Source organism: Apodemus sylvaticus, chromosome X (genome assembly GCF_947179515.1).
Source record: "Apodemus sylvaticus chromosome X, mApoSyl1.1, whole genome shotgun sequence".
Lineage (NCBI taxonomy): Eukaryota > Metazoa > Chordata > Mammalia > Rodentia > Muridae > Apodemus > Apodemus sylvaticus.
The window spans coordinates 36,835,497-36,855,333 of NC_067495.1; the positions used below are offsets into that span (position 1 = coordinate 36,835,497).

General features: G+C 42.1%; 1 protein-coding gene across 1 annotated transcript; it reads left to right on the forward strand.

Moving 5' to 3' along the window:
* The first annotated feature begins 4,466 nt into the window (after positions 1-4,466).
* On the forward strand, positions 4,467-5,414 carry LOC127674358 (melanoma-associated antigen 10-like). The gene has a single exon (XM_052170144.1). It carries the CDS (start codon positions 4,467-4,469, stop codon positions 5,412-5,414), a length of 948 nt encoding a protein of 315 aa, XP_052026104.1.
* Positions 5,415-19,837: the final 14,423 nt, after the last annotated feature.

Here is a 19,837-nt window from a genome sequence, read left to right on the forward strand (position 1 = left end):
TTGGAGATACTGAGGCAAACAGGTACCTAATTAGTGGAAAGAGCCTGTGCCTCAGTGTCTTTATTGGAGGACTTGGGATCATGAAGTCCATTTTGTGAGGTTCATTGAGTTTAAAGCATCCCTCAGTGCTGACTTTAGGTAATGATCCAGTCAACAGCCATGTATATATATATATATATATATATATATATATATATATATATATGGTCACAAGGGGAACATGTGAATATATTGTGGGGTGCCTTGAGTTTAACCTTTGTGTTGTTTTATGATATAGAGAACCTTGCCTGCCTATTCTCTTGGTGACTGTGAACTCGCTGCCATTGTGTGAGACTCCTGGAAGGGAGGTGGTCTTGCCTTGCCAGTTGAGGTAAGAATTTCTGTTTCAGTCCAAAGTTTACACAGAGATTGTTCCCCTTAGAAAATATCACTTCCTGCCCAGGATTTCATTTTGATAAAGAGACCTCCCTTTGGGTTAGCATAGGTCCAAGTAGAGCTCACATGTAGGATTGAGCCCTTTACTCCATGATAATGGGGGACTAATGATAGTCACTATTTTAGTTCTGTGGTAGGAGGAGTTTGAACACCTCCCTCAGTGAAAAGCTCACAAGAAAGTACTGTGAAATCTCTGCTTTGATGAGTGATGCCAAAATAGTTAGGATGGAGAATGTAAAATGCATCAAACAGGGACCATCTTCTGAAATAAGCACCTTCCTCCCTTCACTGTCTGGGTACTGTAGCCATCAGCCCCATCTCAGCAATCAGGGATCAGCAATCATCTTAAAATAAGGATTTGGGAAGAGAGTGGGTTATTGGAAACTGGTTTCTACATTGTTAGGCCCAGACAACATAGCTACCTTGTATCATTTTCAGGAACTGGAAACAGGTGTGGGCTGATTTAATGGGACTGTGTCTGTATCCAAGCTGACAGTTATGCATATAGGGAGCTCCTGGACTCAGTCCCATCTTGTGACATTCCATGTAGAAAGACAGCCATACCATGCTTTCTGAGTCCAGGTGAGTACTTAGGGCAGGTCAAAGGTTTCCATCAGGATATATAAGGACCAAGAGTATTTCAGATTTCTCCCATTCGGTTAGCATTGCTTGGAGTATATAACATGCATGTTGGCATGAGCTGCTTGCTGGGTCCAACTTTGTGAACAGGAGCATATATAAGAACTTCCCAGGAATAGGGGTACATCATGTTCAGGGAAGAAGTTAGATCTGAGAGTGGACCGTCAAAGCTCCAGTCCAGATAAATGTCATTTAACTTTATAACTGAGCTCTAAATATAGCCCCACATGCAGGAATCAGCCTGTGCTTGCTGTCAAAGAAACAGAGGAGCAATTGTGAAAATTTACATCAGCCCACGTCTCTCTTTGGCTGGAATGAGTACACCTGGAGGGACCCATGGCTCCAGCCACATGGGTAGCAGAGGATGGCCTGGGCAGATATCAGTAAGAGGAGAGGTCCTTGGAACTATGAAGGCTCATTGTCCCAGTGTAGGGAAATGTCAGGACAGGGAAGCAGTAGTGGGCAGATGAGTGAGCAGGGGGAGGGGTGGTGGAATAGGGGCTCTTCAGAGAGGCAAATAGTAAGGGCATAGCATTTGATATGTAAATAAAAATATTTAAATTACTGCCACTTTATAATAGTTGTTCAACAGAATTGCCTATGTAGTGACAGGGTTCACCACAGCAATGAACCTGTGTTATCTGTGGAATTCCTATCCAGAAAGGATACTCTGTAGTTCTTCCTGAACTCTCCTAAATCCGAAATTAAGCAACCTTCAATCTCCAGAACAAAATTGTTTTGTGTTCTGTGAGTCATTGGATGTAGATGGGATGGTGGGACAGGAGTACAGAACCACAAATGAGAGTCCCTGTTTGTTTCAGGTTATCAGTGGGTCAAAGTTGATTAAATGCAGGCTGTCTATAGGGTATAGGGCATCTGAAGTCCACCAGCAGCTTGTGTTTCAGTCACAAAGGAATCAGGAATCCCCTCCTTGGAAACTCTCTGAAAGTGGCATCCAAAGGCAACAGTATCCTAATGCTAGGAGTGTGACTAGGCAAGGAGCTGAGTCCTACAAGAGCCCACTGTTTGGTATCCAGTTTATATCATGGCTGAAACTGCTTTATCTGGGGTGCCTCGATTATAATAGGGGCTTTGCACTTTATCTGCATCTAGACTCTGAATGCATGTATCACCCCTCTGATCCCTGAAAAACTGGTTGTGACTCCTCCCTGAGCATCTGCCTGTAGATGTGTAAGTATGGGGAGGGACTCATTCCCTCACAAAAATTAAGGCACATCCTGATCTCTAGGAATGCCACAAAATTGTTTAGAATCCTCCAAGGTACCAGTTGCATGGGAAGAAGCTCATTTTCCAAACCAATACAGCTTTGCTCCAACACTCTCAAAGGACTACAATGTTACTTGATTACTTGGCCCATTTATCTTTGGTGGGGCTTCTGCAAATAACTCACACACACCCTTTTTTCTTACTGATTTTATGATTCTCAGAGCAGAGTGAGAAGAGAATAATTTCTCAAAGTGGACCCACTTAAATACAATTTGGCTACACTTAGATCAGTTCTCTTTACACAGCTTATGTTGAGACATTTTTTATATTTTACAGTATTAAATATTTTTTATTGATAGGTCTGGAGAAGATATAGCTCTCTAGCATCTAGTCTTGGTGAGAAACAAGTGTGGATTGTAGTTGAATTCAGCTTCATGTTTATATATGGTCAGAGTCTTTTTCTGAGGTCCATACATAATGACTTCCTGGTGTACAACAACAGTCAAGGTAAATCTAGAGTCCAATGAGGACAGCAGACCACATGTAGTCTATGTTAAATTCACCGTTCACATTGTTTTCACACCTGCTCTCACAAGTTTGTGAGCCCCAACCCACTGTTATAATGGTAGGCTTCCTTATCACTTCTCTCTTCTGGAAGGAAGGTGAGCCTCTCTACTGAAGGATATTATCAGAGCAGCAGAAGAAGCCATATAAAGGTTACCAGAGAAGGTGTTTAGCATTCATAAGCAATCTAGGTGAGTTTGAGTTATGATGTTGAGAACTAAATGTGAGGAAATGTATAAACCCCTCCACAAGAAGGGATGCCACAATACCTATTCACCTACATCAATGTTTTCTGAAGATCGCTCGGTTTGTGGGTAATGTAACTGCCTCTCGTTTACTAGACTAGGTAGCTATAGCTATGAACAAGTATCACAGGATCATCAAATCCAGATAGTATCCTGGAATGTATGAGAAAAGGAACACCCTGTCATGGGGCCCATAATCACTTGTCACATGCCTGACCCACACAGTACTGGGTGAGAATGTCTTGCTAACTACCCTATCTTGTTTCCAGGTCACTGGTCTCAGTGCGCAAAAATCCTGGTTAAGTGGACTTTGACTAGAGTCACCAGCGCGAAGATCTCAGTATTGTCAGGGCAGAAGGTGAGGACTGCCGCTCTCCTGCATCTAAACAACATGAAAAATGACACATGCCTGCCCTCCTATAGGCTATGAGAAACCTAGAGTCCATAGAGTGTTTCCCTCACCCTATTTCCTCTTTCATTTGTATGACAGAAACAGGCTCTTGGCTAAAAGAAACTAGGCCGAGATCATCAGTTGAAGCAGTACAGTCCTTGTCATTGTTGAAGGAATGTGTTGGGAACGTCTGACAATTCAGGACACATGAAAACCATTAAACTGTAACTGCTCTTGTAATTTACATTGAATAGGTGTAGCCACACTTGAAGAACTCTTAATAACTTTTATTAATTTCCAAAATTTGAACACTTAAAACTTTGCTACAAGCTAGCATCAGGTCAGTGTAAAGTCCCTGACAGGGAAACCTGAGGGACTTATATGATCATAGAAGACAACATTTATCTTAAGTAATGTTAACCAACCTAAACCCAAATTTCATCTCTCTCTTATATTTAGGAATAGGAAATAAGTTACCAATTAGCTGTTTGTATCTGTGGAAAGGTGTAAGCATGTCTTACAATTATTGCATCATGGAAGGCATGAAAATCTTCCTCTGAGATAGTGTTCTTAGTTGCGGTACATAGGCAAAACTATGTACCCTCAGAACATATGGAGATGTCCATATTGAAATTATGTAGCAATGTATGCATTATCCAAGAATATAGACACTCCACATTCCCTGGCCTTATGGTGTCCCTGGGGTCATCTGTTTTGTGACCTGGCTGCACTCCAAATAGCTGCGTCTCTACCTGTTTGAGGATTTCAGGATTCTAGGATTGCTTGCAGTCTTGTGACCCTAGAGCCCGACTCAGGAGATCTCAAATAACATGATATTTTGAAGGCTGTGTGAAGTGGTCTGCCATAACAGTCCACTCACTTTCTTCCTTTCTCCAACAGGCCTGTGTATCCACCTTGCTTTGACTGGTAGACTCTCCTGTCTATTGTTACCAAGGAAAAATACAATGGCTGATTCCTATAACTCACAGTACTACAACCTCCAAGAGAGTGCTCAGGCCCAGCAGGAGTTTGACAATGCCCAGGCTAACATGGAAACAGCAGAGGAAGAGGTATACACCACCACCTCAAATATGGTGTGTGGTAGTGGAATCCCAGTTCCTCCCCAGAGTCCTCAGGGAGCCTCGTCTCCCTGTGAGGCACTGGCCTACATTCCTGAAGGCTCATCTGAGGAAGCTTCAGTAAAACAATTAGAGGATCTGGAAGACCCACTGTATTTGTTGCACAATGCCAAGAATGTAAAGGTGTATGACTTGGTGGACTTTCTGCTTACCAAATATCAAATGAATGCATTCACTACCAAGGCAGAAATGTTGGAAAGTATTGGTAGAGAGTATGATGAGTACTATCCTCTGATCTTTAGTGAGGCCTCTGAGTGTATGAAGCTGGTCTTTGGCCTTGACATAGTAGAAGTGGATCCATCTGTCCATTCCTATAACCTTGTCACTGCCCTGGGCATCACTTATGATGGGATGCTGACTGATGTCCAGGGTATGCCCAAGACAGGCATCCTCATAGTTGTACTGGGTATCATTTTCATGCGGGGAAACTTTGTCAGTGAGGAGATTATCTGGGAAATGTTGAATAACATAAGGTTGCATGGTGGTACGGATCCTTATCTACATAAAGACCCCAGGAAGCTGATCTCTGAGGAGTTTGTTCAGGAAGGTTACCTGGAATACAGGCAGGTGCCCAATAGTGATCCTCCTAGCCATGGGTTCGTGTGGGGTCCAAGGGCCTTTGCAGAAACCACCAAAATGAAAGTCTTGGAGTTTTTTGCCAGCATTAATAAGACTCACCCCAGAGCCTACCCTCTAAAATATGCAGAGGCTTTGAGGGATGAGATAGACAGGGCCAAGGCCTGGATCTTCCAGCGGTTGTTTCAATATCAGTGACCTGCACACATTCTAGTGCACTGGCAATTCTCCTCTAACATCAGATGAGACAGATCACTGCTCCAATTATTGTCCCTCATGTGAGAGTTGGTGGGAGGAGTGCACTAAACATTCTTTTTGTATTGTTTTGAGTGACTTTAGGGTTCTTGGTATTACAAAATATTAATATTCTTAATTCAAGATCCATTAGCTTTAAGGTCTTTTGTTGTGCATGCTTTGCTGTTTTTCCTGTTTGGAAGATTTTTCATTTTCAAACTAAATGATTATGATTTTTGTCTTAATTTGTAAAATGACACAGCATAACAGTGATATTGAAATTGTAATTTCCTGGGCGATGGGGAAAAACTTGGGAATAATTTAAAAAACAAGATTAAAATGAATCTTTGTCTTTAACTCTTTTGGTCTCTTGGTTAACAAATTAAAGTAAAACTAAAAACAGCACATAGAATTTCTATCTCACAATTCTTCTCTTGTTCCCCATTCATATTAATGTCCTTTATATGTGCTGTGGAATTGGCTGAAGTTAGATGTTCCCTTACCTTTAGAAATGTGGAATACCATTGAATCCAGAGCCGTCATTTACTCCAGATAGATTTGGGTAGGATCCACAGCTCCATCAATACAGTTAGTAGTTCTTTATGACCATTAGCATGAGAACAGAAGTTTTGCAGAGGGGTCTGCTGAGGCAATGTCACTGGCGTAAACCAAGGCATTTGGGGAGTCTTAGACACATAGCAGCTTGCCAGGGCTGTATGACATATTCCCCTCAAAGTGAGCTTATTTAAGACCACAGTGTCCAGTCACTTATCACTTAGGAAATGTATCCATTTCTCCATAAGCAAGTATTAGCTTTTAAGGGAATGATAATCTGGTAACAAACCACAGTCATAGGAAGTTTAAGTAAAGAGGATGTCTGAGGCAGAGCAAGCATGTGTAAACCTAACTGGGAATTGCACGTATATTGGGTGTAGTTGAGGACAGGAGTGGGAGGGATGGGGAAATGGAGAGAGAGGATACAGGGAGAGATACCTGGAACTGGAGGACATTTACATGTGGGATATGGAAAACTAGTGTACAGGAAACATCCTGAAATCTATGAACAGTATTGTGGTGGTTTGAAAAAGCTTGACTTGTGGTTAATGCCACTGTTACTAAGTGTGTCCTTGTTGGAATAGATGTGACCATATTTTATGAAGTCACTATGGAAGTTGGCTTTGAAATGTTCCTTGTAGCTGCTTGAGGATTACAGTCTTCTCCTGGTTTCTGTAGTGTTGGCATTTAATCTAGGCTCTGCCCCACAGATACCTGGAAATAGCCAGGTGTGCCTGACTCACTGTAAAAGGGGCTGCCTGCCTCCTCTTCTCTTACTTGCTCTCTTGTTCTTGCTCCTGCTCCTCTCCCTCCTCGTTCTTCTTCCTCCTCTCTCTCTCCATGTGCTCATGGCCAGCCTTTACTCCTCTCTGTCTCTCTGTCTCTCTACCTGTCTCTGTCTCCATCTCTCTTCCTCTCTCACTTTCCCCCCTCTCTCTGTCTCTCTGTCTCTTTCTCTTTCTCTCTGTCACCCTCTCTGTTCCTCTCTCTCTGTCTCTCTGTCTCTTTCTCTTTCTCTCTGTCACCCTCTCTATTCCTCTCTCTTCTTCTCTCTCTTTCCCCCTCTCTCTCTGTCTCTCTGTCTCTGTCTCTATCTCTCTGTCTCCCTCTCTATTCCTCTCTCTTGCTCTCTCTCTTTCCCCCCTCTCTCTATGTCTCTCTGTCTCTGTCTCTGTCTCTGTCTCTCTCTCTCTCTCTCTCTCTCTCTCTCTCTCTCTCTCTTTCCCTCTCCTTATGATTTTCTATCAACTCCCTTCCTCATGCCTCTATAAACTCTATTCTATACTATACCATCCTGTGGCTGGTCCCTCAGGGGAAAGGTATGCCTCAGCATGGGTTGGTGGAGGAACTCCCTTCTCCCAGACCTGACTGCACGTCTACCAAACATAATCTTTGTACCCTTAATTTTTTATAAAACACAACACTTAGGAAGAGTATGTAGAATACTATTTCAATCTCCAGTGCCATGCCTGCCTAAATATTACCATTCTTCCACAATGAAGGTCATGGATTGAACCTCTGAAACTGTAAGCCAATCTCAACTATATGTTGTTCTTTGTAAGACTTATGTTGGTCTTGGTGTCTCTTCACACTATTAGAAAACCTAACTAGCCGGGCATTGGTGGTGCACGCCTGTAATCCCAGGACTCTGGGACACAGAGGCAGGCAGATTTCTGAGTCGGAGCTCAGCCTGGTCTACAAAGTGAGTTCCAGGACAGCCAGAGCTATACAGAGAAACCCGGTCTCAAACAAAACAAAACAAAACAAAACAAAACAAAACAAAACAAAACAAAAGAAAAAAAAGAAAAGAAAAAGAAAAATAGAAACCCTAACTAATACAGTGATATAGGTAAGACATCTATCAGTGGGACATATGGAATCTGGTCTGGCAATCGTTGATAGCCAGGCAAGGCTTCTTTGGTAGGAAATTCATACCCTTTGGGGTTTTTTGGTTGAGCAGAACCCATGAGGATCTTCAAACAACCCATGCTAATGCTAGAACAGAGGGTTGATCTCTGAAAACTCATATTCTGCCCTCATTGCCAAGGGAAACCTCACATAGTTCATTGACTGTAAGCAGGTCTATGCAGTGACTGCATGGAGATGCCAACCCAACATTCTAGTCTATTTGTTGTGAGAAGGAACTCTGTAAGCTACAAAAAGAGAAACATACACAAGCATTGCCACAAATACTTCAACCAGCCATCAGTCATGCATGCATTAATTACAGGGGTACTGCAAGGGGAATGGTGGTACAAACTTGTAGGAGTTGCTAACCAATGTTTGGTTTAAGTTGAGGTACATGCCATGAAAGGAGTTGCCATCCTCTATATTTCCTGTACATGGAAACAGGATGGCTCAGAGACCTAATGATGAAGTAAATGTGAGTGGCCTAAAAGTCAATTATATGATTTGTAATTATATTCTGTAAACTTATATATTGGTGCTTTTTCCAGATCAGAGAGCATTCCTGTAGCAACAGATGAAATCAGCTTCAGAAAGACATAGCAAAGCATTATACAAATATAGAGACTAAATTGGGGGTCACATTCTGGTCCCTTCACTTAGAGAACAGGAACCCTGGAGAAAGATACAAGTCTGAAAGGATGGGAGACACCAGTAGAACATGGCCCATCAAACCAATAAAGTAGTGCTAGAATGGACTCACAGAGACTAAAGCAGAAAGCACAGGGCCTGCATGGGTCTGCATCAGGTCTTCTGTATATATGTGAAGTTAAAAATATAATTTATTGCCGATTTGTCCTTTTGATGGTGTCCTTTGCCTTACAGAAACTTTGTAATTTTATGAGGTCCCATTTGTCTATTCTTGATCTTAGAGCATATGCTATTGGTGTTCTGTTCAGGAACTTTCCCCCTGTACTGATGTCCTCAAGGGTCTTCCCCAGTTTCTTTTCCATTATCTTCAGAGTGTCTGGCTTTATGTGGAGGTCCTTGATCCATTTGGAGTTGAGCTTAGTACAAGGAGACAAGGAAGGATCAATTCACATTCTTCTGCATGCTGACCTCCAGTTGAACCAGCACCATTTGTTGAAAAGGCTATCTTTTTTCCATTGGATGTTTTCAGCTCCTTTGTTGAGGATCAAGTGGCCATAGGTGTGTGGGTTCATTTCTGGATCTTCAACCCTATTCCATTTTTCTGCCTGCCTGTCTCTGTACCAATACCATGCAGTTTTTAACACTATTGCTGTGTAGTATTGCTTGAGGTCAGGGATACTGATTCCTCCAGAATTTCTTTTGTTGTTGAGAATAGTTTTAGCTATCCTGGGTTTTTTGTTATTCCAGATGAATTTGAGAATTGCTCTTTCTAAATCTATGAAGAACTGAGTTGGGATTTTGATGGGTTTTGCATTGAATCTGTATATTGCTTTTGGCAAAATAGCCATTTTTATTATATTAATTCTGCCAATCCATGAGCATTGGAGATATTTCAATTTTTTGAGGTCTTCTTCCATTTCCTTCTTCAGAGTCTTGAAATTACTGTCATACAGATCTTTGACTTGTTTGATCAGAGTCACAACAAGATACTTTATACTGTTTGTGGCTATTGTGAGGGGTGTCATTTCCCTAATTTCTTTCTCAGCCTGCTTATCCTTTGAGTATAGGAAGGCTACTGATTTGCTTGAGTTGATTTTATAACCTGCCACTTTGCTGAAGTTGTTTATCAGCTGTAGGAGTTCTCTAGTGGAGTTTTTGGGTCACTTAGGTAGACTATCATTTCGTCTTCAAATAGTGATAATTTGACTTCTTCCTTTTCAATTTCTATCCCTTTGACCTCCTTATGTTGTCTAATTGCCCAAGATAGTACCTAAAGTACAATACTGAAAGATAAGGAGAGAGGGGGCAGCCTTGTCTAGTCCCTGATTTTAGTGGGAATGCTTCAAGTTTCTCTTCATTTAGTTTGATGTTGGCTACTGGTTTGCTATATATTGCTTTTACTATGTTTAGGTATGGGCCTTGAATTCCTGTTCTTTCCAAGACTTTAAGCATGAAAGGATGCTGAATTTTGTCAAATGCTTTTTCAGCATCCAATGAAATGACCATGTGGTTTTTTTCTTTGAGTTTGTTTATGTTTGTTTATGATTGTATAGATGGATTTCCGTATATTGAAACAACCCTGCATCCCTGGGATAAAGCCTACTTGATCATGGTGGATGATTGTTTTTATGTGTTCTTGAATTCGGTTGGCAAGAATTTTGTTGAGTATTTTTGCATCGATGTTCATAAGGGAAACTGGTCTGAAGTTCTCTCTCTTTGTTGAATCTTTGTGTGGTTTTGGCTTCAGTGTAATTGCACCTTCATAGAAGGGATTGGGTAGTGTTCCTTCTGTTTCTATTTTGTGGAATATTTTGAAGAGTATTGGTGTTAGGTCTTCTTTGAAGGTCTGATAGAATTCTGCACTGAAGCCATCTGATCCTGTGCTTTTTTTTTTTTGGTTGGAAGTCTTTCTATGACTCCTTCTATTTCCTATGGTGTTACGGGACTGTTTAGATGATCTATTTCGTCCTGATTTAATCTTGGTATTTGGTATTTGCCTAGGAAATTGTCTATTTCCTCCAGATTCCAACAAATTGAGAAAAGATCTTCACCAACCCTACATCAGATAGAGGGCTAATAGCCAATATATACGAAGAACTCAAGAAGTTAGACCCCAGAAAACCAAATAACCCTATTAAAAAATGGAGTACAGAGTTAAACAAAGAATTCTCACCTGAAGAACTTCAGATGGAAGAGAAACATCTTAAAAAATGCTCAACTTCATTAGTCATCAGGGAAATACAAATCAAAACAACCCTGAGATTTTACCTTACACCAGTCAGAATGGCTAAGATTAAAAACTCAGGAGACAGCAGGTGTTGGAGAGGATGTGGAGAAAGAGGAACACTCCTCCACTGCTGGTGGGGTTGCAAATTGGTACAACCACTCTGGAAATCAATCTGGCGGTTCCTCAGAAAACTGGGCATGTCACTTCTGAAACATCCTGCTATACCACTCCTGGGCATATACCTAAAGGATTCCCCAGCATTTAGTAAGGATATATGCTCCACTATGTCCACAGCAGCCCCATTTATAATAGCCAGAAGCTGGAAAGAACCCAGGTATCCCTCAACAGAAGAATGGATGCAAAAAATGTGATATATATACCCAGTGGAGTACTATTCAGCCATTAGAAACAATGAATTCATGAAATTCTTAGACAAATGGATGGAGCTGGAGAACATCATACTAAGTGAGGTAACCCAGTCTCAAAAGATCAATCATGGTATGCACTCACTAATAAGTGGATATTAGCCTGGAAACCTGGAATACTCAAAACACAATCCACACATCAAATGAGTTACAAGAAAAATGGAGGATTAGCCCCTGGTTCTGAAAAGACTCAGTGTAGTAGTATAAGGCAAAACCAGAACAGGGAAGTGGGAAGGGCTGGGCGGGAGAATAGGGAGATGGAAGGGGGCTTATGTGATTTTGAGTAGTGGGGGACCAAAAAAGGGGAAATCATTTGAAATGTAAATTAAAAATATATCAAATGAAATTAAAAAAATAAAAAAAAATACAATTTATTTGACACATGTTCCTGTCTTCTCCATGACTTACTGCTGAATAAACTTACTGTTTCCTGTTTTTTTCTGAACTGTAACTGTCTAGTTCAAATCATCTATTCTGGTCTAAATAATTCTACAGTATGAATGATTCAAACTTGTTTCTCTTGGATTCTGACCGAAACACTCTGCGTGGCCTCAAACGAACTCTGACAATCTTTTCACATTTTCAGGCTTCTTCCCACTTTCTGGTTTGTTACCTTTCCACCTGCAACCTGTAAAACTGCCTCTCCCAACATCCACACTCTCAAGTAATCTCTCTTGTTTTTTTTTTTTTTTCTGAGTGTTGGCCCTATCTTATCTCTCACTCATTCTTTCAAATATTTCTCTGATTTGCTACTTTGTATTCCTCTCAATTCAATTTTACTGTTGAATATGACTACTTCCTTCTACAAAATACCTTTGCCTTCATTGTTTGAGTTTCAAGGTGTGTACCAAATGTGTGTACTACAGCCAGAGGGATTAAATGTATGTAATTCTATCCTGATCTTACAGGTCTAGAAGCTCTTTGGCTTTGATCCCTTGAGAGAGCAGCCATGAAAACTTATTTGTGTGTGCTTTTTGCACTCATTTGGCTTTTAATTGTCTTATGGAGAACTGGTGTCCAAAAGTGGCTTGCTGCATGGGGCACTGGTGTAAGGCTAAGTTCTGTAACAGGATGGGCCATCGATGATGTTAGTGCTCTGCCTTGGGTCTCTTCTGTTCTTTGTAGGGCGCTGCATTCCTCTATATGTTATGATTATTAGCTTGGGGGTTGTGGGAGACTTGTAACAGTGGGAGGGGATGTGCCTCTGACTCTATGTCTTATAACTGCTACTTTTTCCCTCCTATTGGTTTGCTTTGTCCAGACTCATTATGTAAGGTTTTCTTTCTTTCTTTCTTTCTTTTTTTTTTTTTTTTTTTTTTTTTTTTTTTGCCTTGCCCCTTATCATACACTGTTTTGGAATGTTTAGTTGTAGCTGTCTTTGGAGGCCTGCACTTTTCTGAAGAGGAAACATATGGGAAGTGTGTTAGGGAGAGGGGAGTTATGAGTGGATCTGGGAGGAATGTAGCGAGTAGAAACTGTGGTTGGGATATATTGTAAAAGCGAAGAATTTATTTTCAATTAAAATATTTGTATGCATAAATTGTAAATAGAATTTGAAGATTAAACTTCAAAGTACTTCTTCAATCATCCAGAACTAAACCAGTGTATGATTTAAATAATAAGTGGACAGATAAAATTGAACTAGAGAACTCCTACAGCTGATAAACAGCTTCAGCAAAGTGGCAGGTTATAAAATCAACTCAAGCAAATAAGTAGCCTTCCTATAATCAAAGCATAAACAGGCTCAGAAAAAAATTAGGGAAATGATACCCTTCACAATAGCCACAAACAGTATAAAGTACCTTGGGATGACTCTTACCAAACATGTGAAAGATCTGTATGACAAGAACTTCAAGACTCTGAAGAAGGAAATAGAAGAAGACCTCAAAAAATGGAAAAATCTCCCATGCTCATGGATTGGCAGGATTATTATAGTTAAAATGGCCATTTTGCCAAAAGGAATATACAGACTCAATGCAATACCCATCAAAATCCCAACTCAGTTCTTCATAGAGTTAGAAAGAGCAATTCTCAAATTCATCTGGAATAATAAAAAAACCCAGGATAGCTAAAACTATTCTCAACAACAAAAGAAATTCTGGGGGAATCAGTATCCCTGACATCAAGAAATACTACAGACCAATAGTGCTAAAAACTGCATGGTATTGGTACAGTGACAATCAGGCGGATCAATGGAACAGGATTGAAGATCCAGAAATGAACCCACACACCTATGGCCACTTGATCCTCAACAAAGGATCTGAAAACAACCAATGGAAAAAAAGATAGCCTTTTCAACAAATGGTGCTGGTTCAACTGGAGGTCAGCATGCAGAAGAATGTGAATTGATACATCCTTGTCTCCTTGTATTAAGCTCAACTCCAAATGGATCAAGGACCTCCACATAAAGCCAGACACTCTGAAGCTAATAGAAAAGAAACTGGGCAAGACCCTTGAGGATATCGGTACAGGGAGAAAGTTTCTGAACTGAACACCAATAGCATATGCTCTAAGATCAAGAATTGACAAATGGGACCTCATAAAATTACAAAGTTTCTGTAAGGCAAAGGACACCATCAAAAGGACAAATTGGCAACCCAAAAATTGGGAAAAGATCTTCACCAACCCTACATCAGATAGAGGGCTAATATCCAATATATACAAAGAACTCAAGAAGTTAGACTCCAGAAAACCAAATTACCCTATAAAAATGGGGTACAGAGCTAAACAGAGAATTCTTATCTGAAGAACTTCAGATGGCTGAGAGGCACCTTAAAAAATGCTCAACATCATTAGTCATTAGGGAAATGCAAATCAAAACAACCCAGAGATTTCACCTTACACCAGTCAGAATGGCTAAGGTTAAAAACTCAGGAGACAGTAGGTGTTGGAGAGGATGTGGAGAAGGAGGAACACTCCTCCACTACTGGTGGGGTTGCAAGATGGTACAACCACTATGGAAATCAGTCTGGGGGTTCCTCAGAAGATTGGGCACGTTACTTCCAGTGAATCCTGCTTTACTACTCCTGGGCATATACCCAGAGGATTCCCTGGCCTGCAATAAAGACACATACTGCTCTATGTTCATAGCAGCCTTATTTATTTTTTTAATACTTTTATTTTCTATATTCTTTGTTTACTGATTTTTTAATATTTTTATTTTCTATATTCTATGTTTACTGGTTTCCAATGTGGTTGTACCATCTTGCAATCCCACTAGTAGTGGAGGAGTATTCCTTTTCTCCTCGCCAACACCTGCTGTCTCCCTAGTTTTTAAACTTAGCCATTCTGACTGGTGTGAGTTTTGATTATTATGTGATTATTATATTCCTCTGAGGAGGAATTTCTCCTCAGGTCCAATACGTTTGGAGTTATGTAGGCTTCCTGTATGTTCACGGGCATCTCTTTAGGTTAGGGAAGTTTTCTTCTGTAATTTTTCTTTCTATAATTTTGTTGAAGATATTTTTAGGTATTGGCTGAATCTTCCTCCTTACAACTTCTCTCCCACCTATTTAGTGTAGGGTCTTCTGAGTTGTAGATTAATGTAAGTTCACAATGTATCAGCGCCCAAAATTTTCACATAAGTAAGCATGGATGAATCTACTCTGGTGTCCCTGTTTTCTGCTTGCTACCTTGAGCATGAAGTTAGGGGAAGAGTTGTAATAAGTCACAACTCATGAGATCATGTTTCCCCAGCCAAGAGTCCATTGGGAAGCAGATTCCTTTCACTTTCTTTCATCTCTATATTGAACTACTATTCTGGCTTCAAAGAACAGGCTTAGACATCTCTGTTTGTATAGCTAGGAACTGTGATTGATGAAATTCTCTTTGTTCAGTTTCTGATTCAAAGATGCTGCTTTATACAGAGCAGGTCAATCTTGTCTTTGGGAACTTGAGTCCTACTGATGGGCGTCCAGGATGGCCTTGCTTGCCATCTGTGTGGGACCAAGGCCTGCTGTTTTCTCAGCACTGCCCCTGTACCAGGACTTCTGTAGCACCATCAGACATGCAAACTTCCCAAACCAAGGAATAACCAGATGACCTAAGGCACCCAGTCTCTGCCCACACATCGGCCTGTGCCTCCATAGTCAGGTCCATTGTAACCCATACCTAAACCCTGCTTAAATTGGAAAACATGCCAGTATACTTCCTTGAAATTTTTCTCTTAATAAACTCAATGTATATACTTTTCTTTTACCTTAAAACTTTACAATACAAGGTGAAATGAAAGACTGAAGAAAACCACCAGCACGGGGGGAAAAATGAAGAATAAGAAGGAAACCTGAAATTCTTAATTAAAGCTGAAGGCGATTTTTTAAAATTTATTCTTCATATTGAATATCAATTCCATTTACATTGCCAATGGTAAAACCTTTCCAGATATTTCCCCCTCCCCTAACACCCCAACCCTTCCTCCATACCCCTGCTTCCATATATATGCTTCTCCACCCAACACCATCTCTCCTCACACCCCCCCCACCTGTTTCCCTTTGTTGGGGCCTCTGTTGTGCCTTTACCAGACCAAGGACCATTCCTCCCACTGATACCCAATAAGGCCTTCCTCTGCCACATTTTTGGATAGAACCATGTGTGCCCTTTGGTTGATGGTTCAGTCCATGGGAGTCTTGGGGTGTCTTTGTGGCTGAAATTATTGTTCTTCCCATGGGACTGTAAACCCCTTCAGCTCCTCTGGCCATCTTCAGCTCCTCCATTGTGGACCCCATGCTCAGTCCAATAGTTGGTCATTACCCCTCCAACCTTGGTGCCCTAATACAGAGACCCTCCCTGCATGCTTCATCCATGCAGATCTGGGTTAAAGCTTCACACTTTTCAGGGTGAACTAGGAATTAGAAAATTCTTTGTATGCTCTCATATGTAATGAGGGTCAGATGATATCACAGGACAGGGTAGAGACCTGGAATGTGGTAATGATCCACCAGTGCTCCTTCTCAGAGGACTCTGTCTTTAGGCATCATTTCAAAGTTTCCCAGAAATGCAGGCTCATGGGACAATTTTAGTCTGAATGGATGGTGGGGAGTGGGTTCTTGGAAGGGAATCCAGATTCCAGAGGCTCAAACAATTCGGCTAGATATTTATCCTTCTGAGGTCCTGAGGCAAACTGAAGTCCACTCATTGGAATGAAACTGGGCCCTGTTTTCCATACAGGAGGACAAGGGAGACTGAGGTCTGTTTAGTGAATTTCTTGAGTTTAAGAAATGCCTCATTGCTAACCTGGGCATACAAGTTCCTGCCCATTTATTTATGCTTACTGACATGGAGGCCTTGGGCATGTTTTTACAGGTTCCTGAGATTAAAGGGGCCTCTGTGCTATTTTGTGATATACTGCACCTCTCCAACAATTCTTATCAGGCAAGATAGTGGACTGTGTTTAGTGTGAATTCTGGAAGGGAGGTTGACTCAGCCTCCCAGTTGAGGTGACAATTTTAGGCTCACTCTGAAGCATTTTATGATAATTGAGGAATCAAGAGCATAGATTTGTTCTTAGTCCTTCCTAGCTGTTAGTCAAATAATCCTGTGAGAATACATTGCTTACTTCAGAGTTCTGCAAACTAATATTGCTAAGGTTTTTGAAACATTCTGTGACGAAAGAGATGGCTTTGTCAAAAGATGATCTAGGAGTGGACTGTGGAAACATTGTGTAGGTCTGAGAGACCAAAATACTGAAGTTTTAACAATATAAACTGCAGCAAACAGGCACACCCTCTTCAGAATCAGCTCCTACTCCTCTTTATCCAGGACCCTTTGCTTTGGCACCATTTCAGAGGTTGGCAAGAATACTGGATCATTTTTATTCAGACTGAAAGTTGAAGAGTGTGTGTTTTAAGCTGTATCCAGGATCCACAAGCTCAGACAAGTAAGAGGGTTTTGTATGGTTTCAGGATCCTAAGTCAGGCAGGAGCCCCATTCCAGGAAAGTGCTTGGGTTCCAGTGCCCATACTGATGGACTTCGGGACCCGAGGACTGTTTTTTTGAGGTTTGCCAAGGTTAAGGGATAACTCATTGACCTCTTGGACTCATGGGTCCCTCCCCTGTCATTTTCATTGGTGATATGGAGGCATCAGGAACCTTTTCTGAGTTTCATGCCTTTAAAGGAACCTCTGGGTAACTTGTGAGACAGAGCACCTCACCAGCCTTTAGTATTGAGCAGGTTTTGGACTCAGTGACATTTTCTGAGAGTTCTGGAAGGGAGATCGCCGTGCCGTTCCAGGTAAGGTAAACATTTTGTGCTCCCCCGGAAAGCTGTTAGGACTGGTGTTTCCCAAAGAATACAGCCTCACCCTTCAGACTGCTTAGCTCCGCTTTGGCTAAGCTTGTGGGAGGGAGCTCCTTATCCCTGGATGGTCAAGAACAGCTGAAGTTGCCTTTTTCAAGCATTCTGTGAGGGAAATCTATGGAATTCTTGACCACTTCAAAGGAGTAGCTAAGAGTGGATTGTGGAGGCATTGGTTGGGTCAGAGTGACCCAGGTAATATGGTATTAATGATACCAAATAGCGACACCCTCGTGGGAGTGAGCCCCCTTCCCCTCTTTATGCAGAACTCTGTGCTTGGCACCCAGTCTGAGGTGACCAGGCATGCAGAGCTTTGTGACATTTTTATTGAGACTGAAAGTTGAGGAGTGCATTGTTTTCGCTGTATCGGGGACCCACAGGCTAGAGGGTTGATCTGGATCTGTACCCCTCTGGGGTCTGGAAGCAAACGGGATCCAGGGCCTGCAAAGAGCCTGGTCCCCGGTCTCCATATCTGAGGATTTGGGAGGCTGAAGGCCAATCGGGGAGGTCCTCTGAGTTTCCATGATGCCTCAGCGCTGACTTGGGGGATGAGACCATCCGCTGCCATGTGTATATTTGGTAACAGGGGAGTCCGGAACGTTTTGTGCGGTTCCTGAGTTTGAAGGAACTTGTGCTGACGTGTGAGACAGAGCACCTCGGCAGTCCGTCATATCCGGTGGCTGTTGGACTCAGCGCCATTTTGAGAGAGTTCTGGAAGGGAGGTCGCCCCGCTGTGCCAGCTGAGGTAAGAATTTCAGGCTCCCCGGAATCCTGTTAGAACTGCTGGTCCCCCAAATCATGCATGTGCATCCCTTTGGCCTCGCTAGCTCCCAGTCGGCTAACCTGGTGGGAATGATCTCCTGCCTTCTCAACTGTGGAACGTATCTGCTGTGGCTGTTTTCAAAGAGTCCCTGAGGAAAGGCGAGGGAAAAGCTGTCTGAGTTAGAGACACAGCTAGGTAGCAGTGGACTGTGGAAGTCCTGGTTGGTCAGAATGACACCCGTGATATGGTGTTGATGATGTGCCCTGCTCCAAACAGGGTGCTCTCAGGGGAATGAGCCCCTACCCCTGTGAATGCAGAGACTTTGTCCTAAGGCTCCAGTTCCCAGGTGACCAGAAAGGCACGGTCACGTGACCTTGTTATTCTGATTGAAAGTTGAGCAGTGCATTGTTGAAGCCGCATGCAGGATCCGCAGGTCCAGAGAATTAAGCTAGATCTGAACCCTTGACGGGCCCTGAAGCAAACGGGAGCCCACTTACTCCAAAGAGCCTGGTCCCCGTTTCCATATCCGAGGACTCGGGAGCCTGAGCACTGTTTGTTGAGGTTCTTTGAATTGAACAGATACCTTAGCACTGCCTTGCTGGAATGAGACCATCCACAGTGATCTATATCTGGAGATGTGGGGCTTTCGGGAATGATTTGTGAGGTGCCCCCACTTTAAAGGAAGCTCTCTGCTGACTTGTGTTACAGAGAGCCTCTGCAGGCTTCCTGTTTTGGAGACTTTGTGGACTTGGTGCCATTTTGAGAGAGGAGGGGAGGTCGCCACCAGGTGTGCCAGTAGAAGAAAGAACTTCGGACTCTGAAACCTTTCCCTTCAGATGGTCCCCAAATAATAATTCAGTTCCATCCCTTGTCTCAGCCTAGCTCCCAGCTAACACTGTGGGAATGATCTCTTTCTTGTCTATTCTGGAGAGTTTCTAGGGTCTCCCTTTTCCAACATTCTGTGAACTGTAGAGACAGGGGCACCCTTGTGGGAATGAGCCTATACCCCACTTTATCTGGAAAGCTGTCCTTGGGTTCCATTTCTGAGCTTCACAGTCATGCATTACAATGTGACATTTTTACTGTGAAGTGAACTTGGTTCTTGAAACTGGATCCAGGATCCATAGTCCCAGAGAATTTAGCCGGATTTGCATTCTTTGGGGATCCTGAGACAAACAGGTACCTAATTAGTGGAAAGAGCCTGTGCCTTGGTGTCTTTATTGGAGGACTTGGGAGCATGAAGACCATTTTGTGAGGTTTATTGTGTTTAAAGCATCCCTCACTGCATACTTTAGGTAATGAGCCTGTCAACAGCCATATGTATCTGGTCACATGGGGAACATGATAATATTTACTGAATTGCCTTGAGTTTAACCAAATCTCTGCACTATTTATGATATAGAGAACCTTGCCTGCCTTTTCTATTGGGTGACTGTGAACTCACTGCCATTGTGTGAGACTCCTGGAAGGGAGGATTCCTTGCCTCGCCAGTTGAGGTTAGAATTTCGGTCTGAGTCCAAAACTTTTCACACACATGGGTCCCCTTAGGATATCATTTTTGTAAAAGAG

What these genes read in the sequence shown, in the direction of transcription:
- LOC127674358 (XM_052170144.1), top strand. Translation starts at nt 4,467, where the DNA reads ATGGCTGATTCCTATAACTCACAGTACTACAACCTCCAAGAGAGTGCT.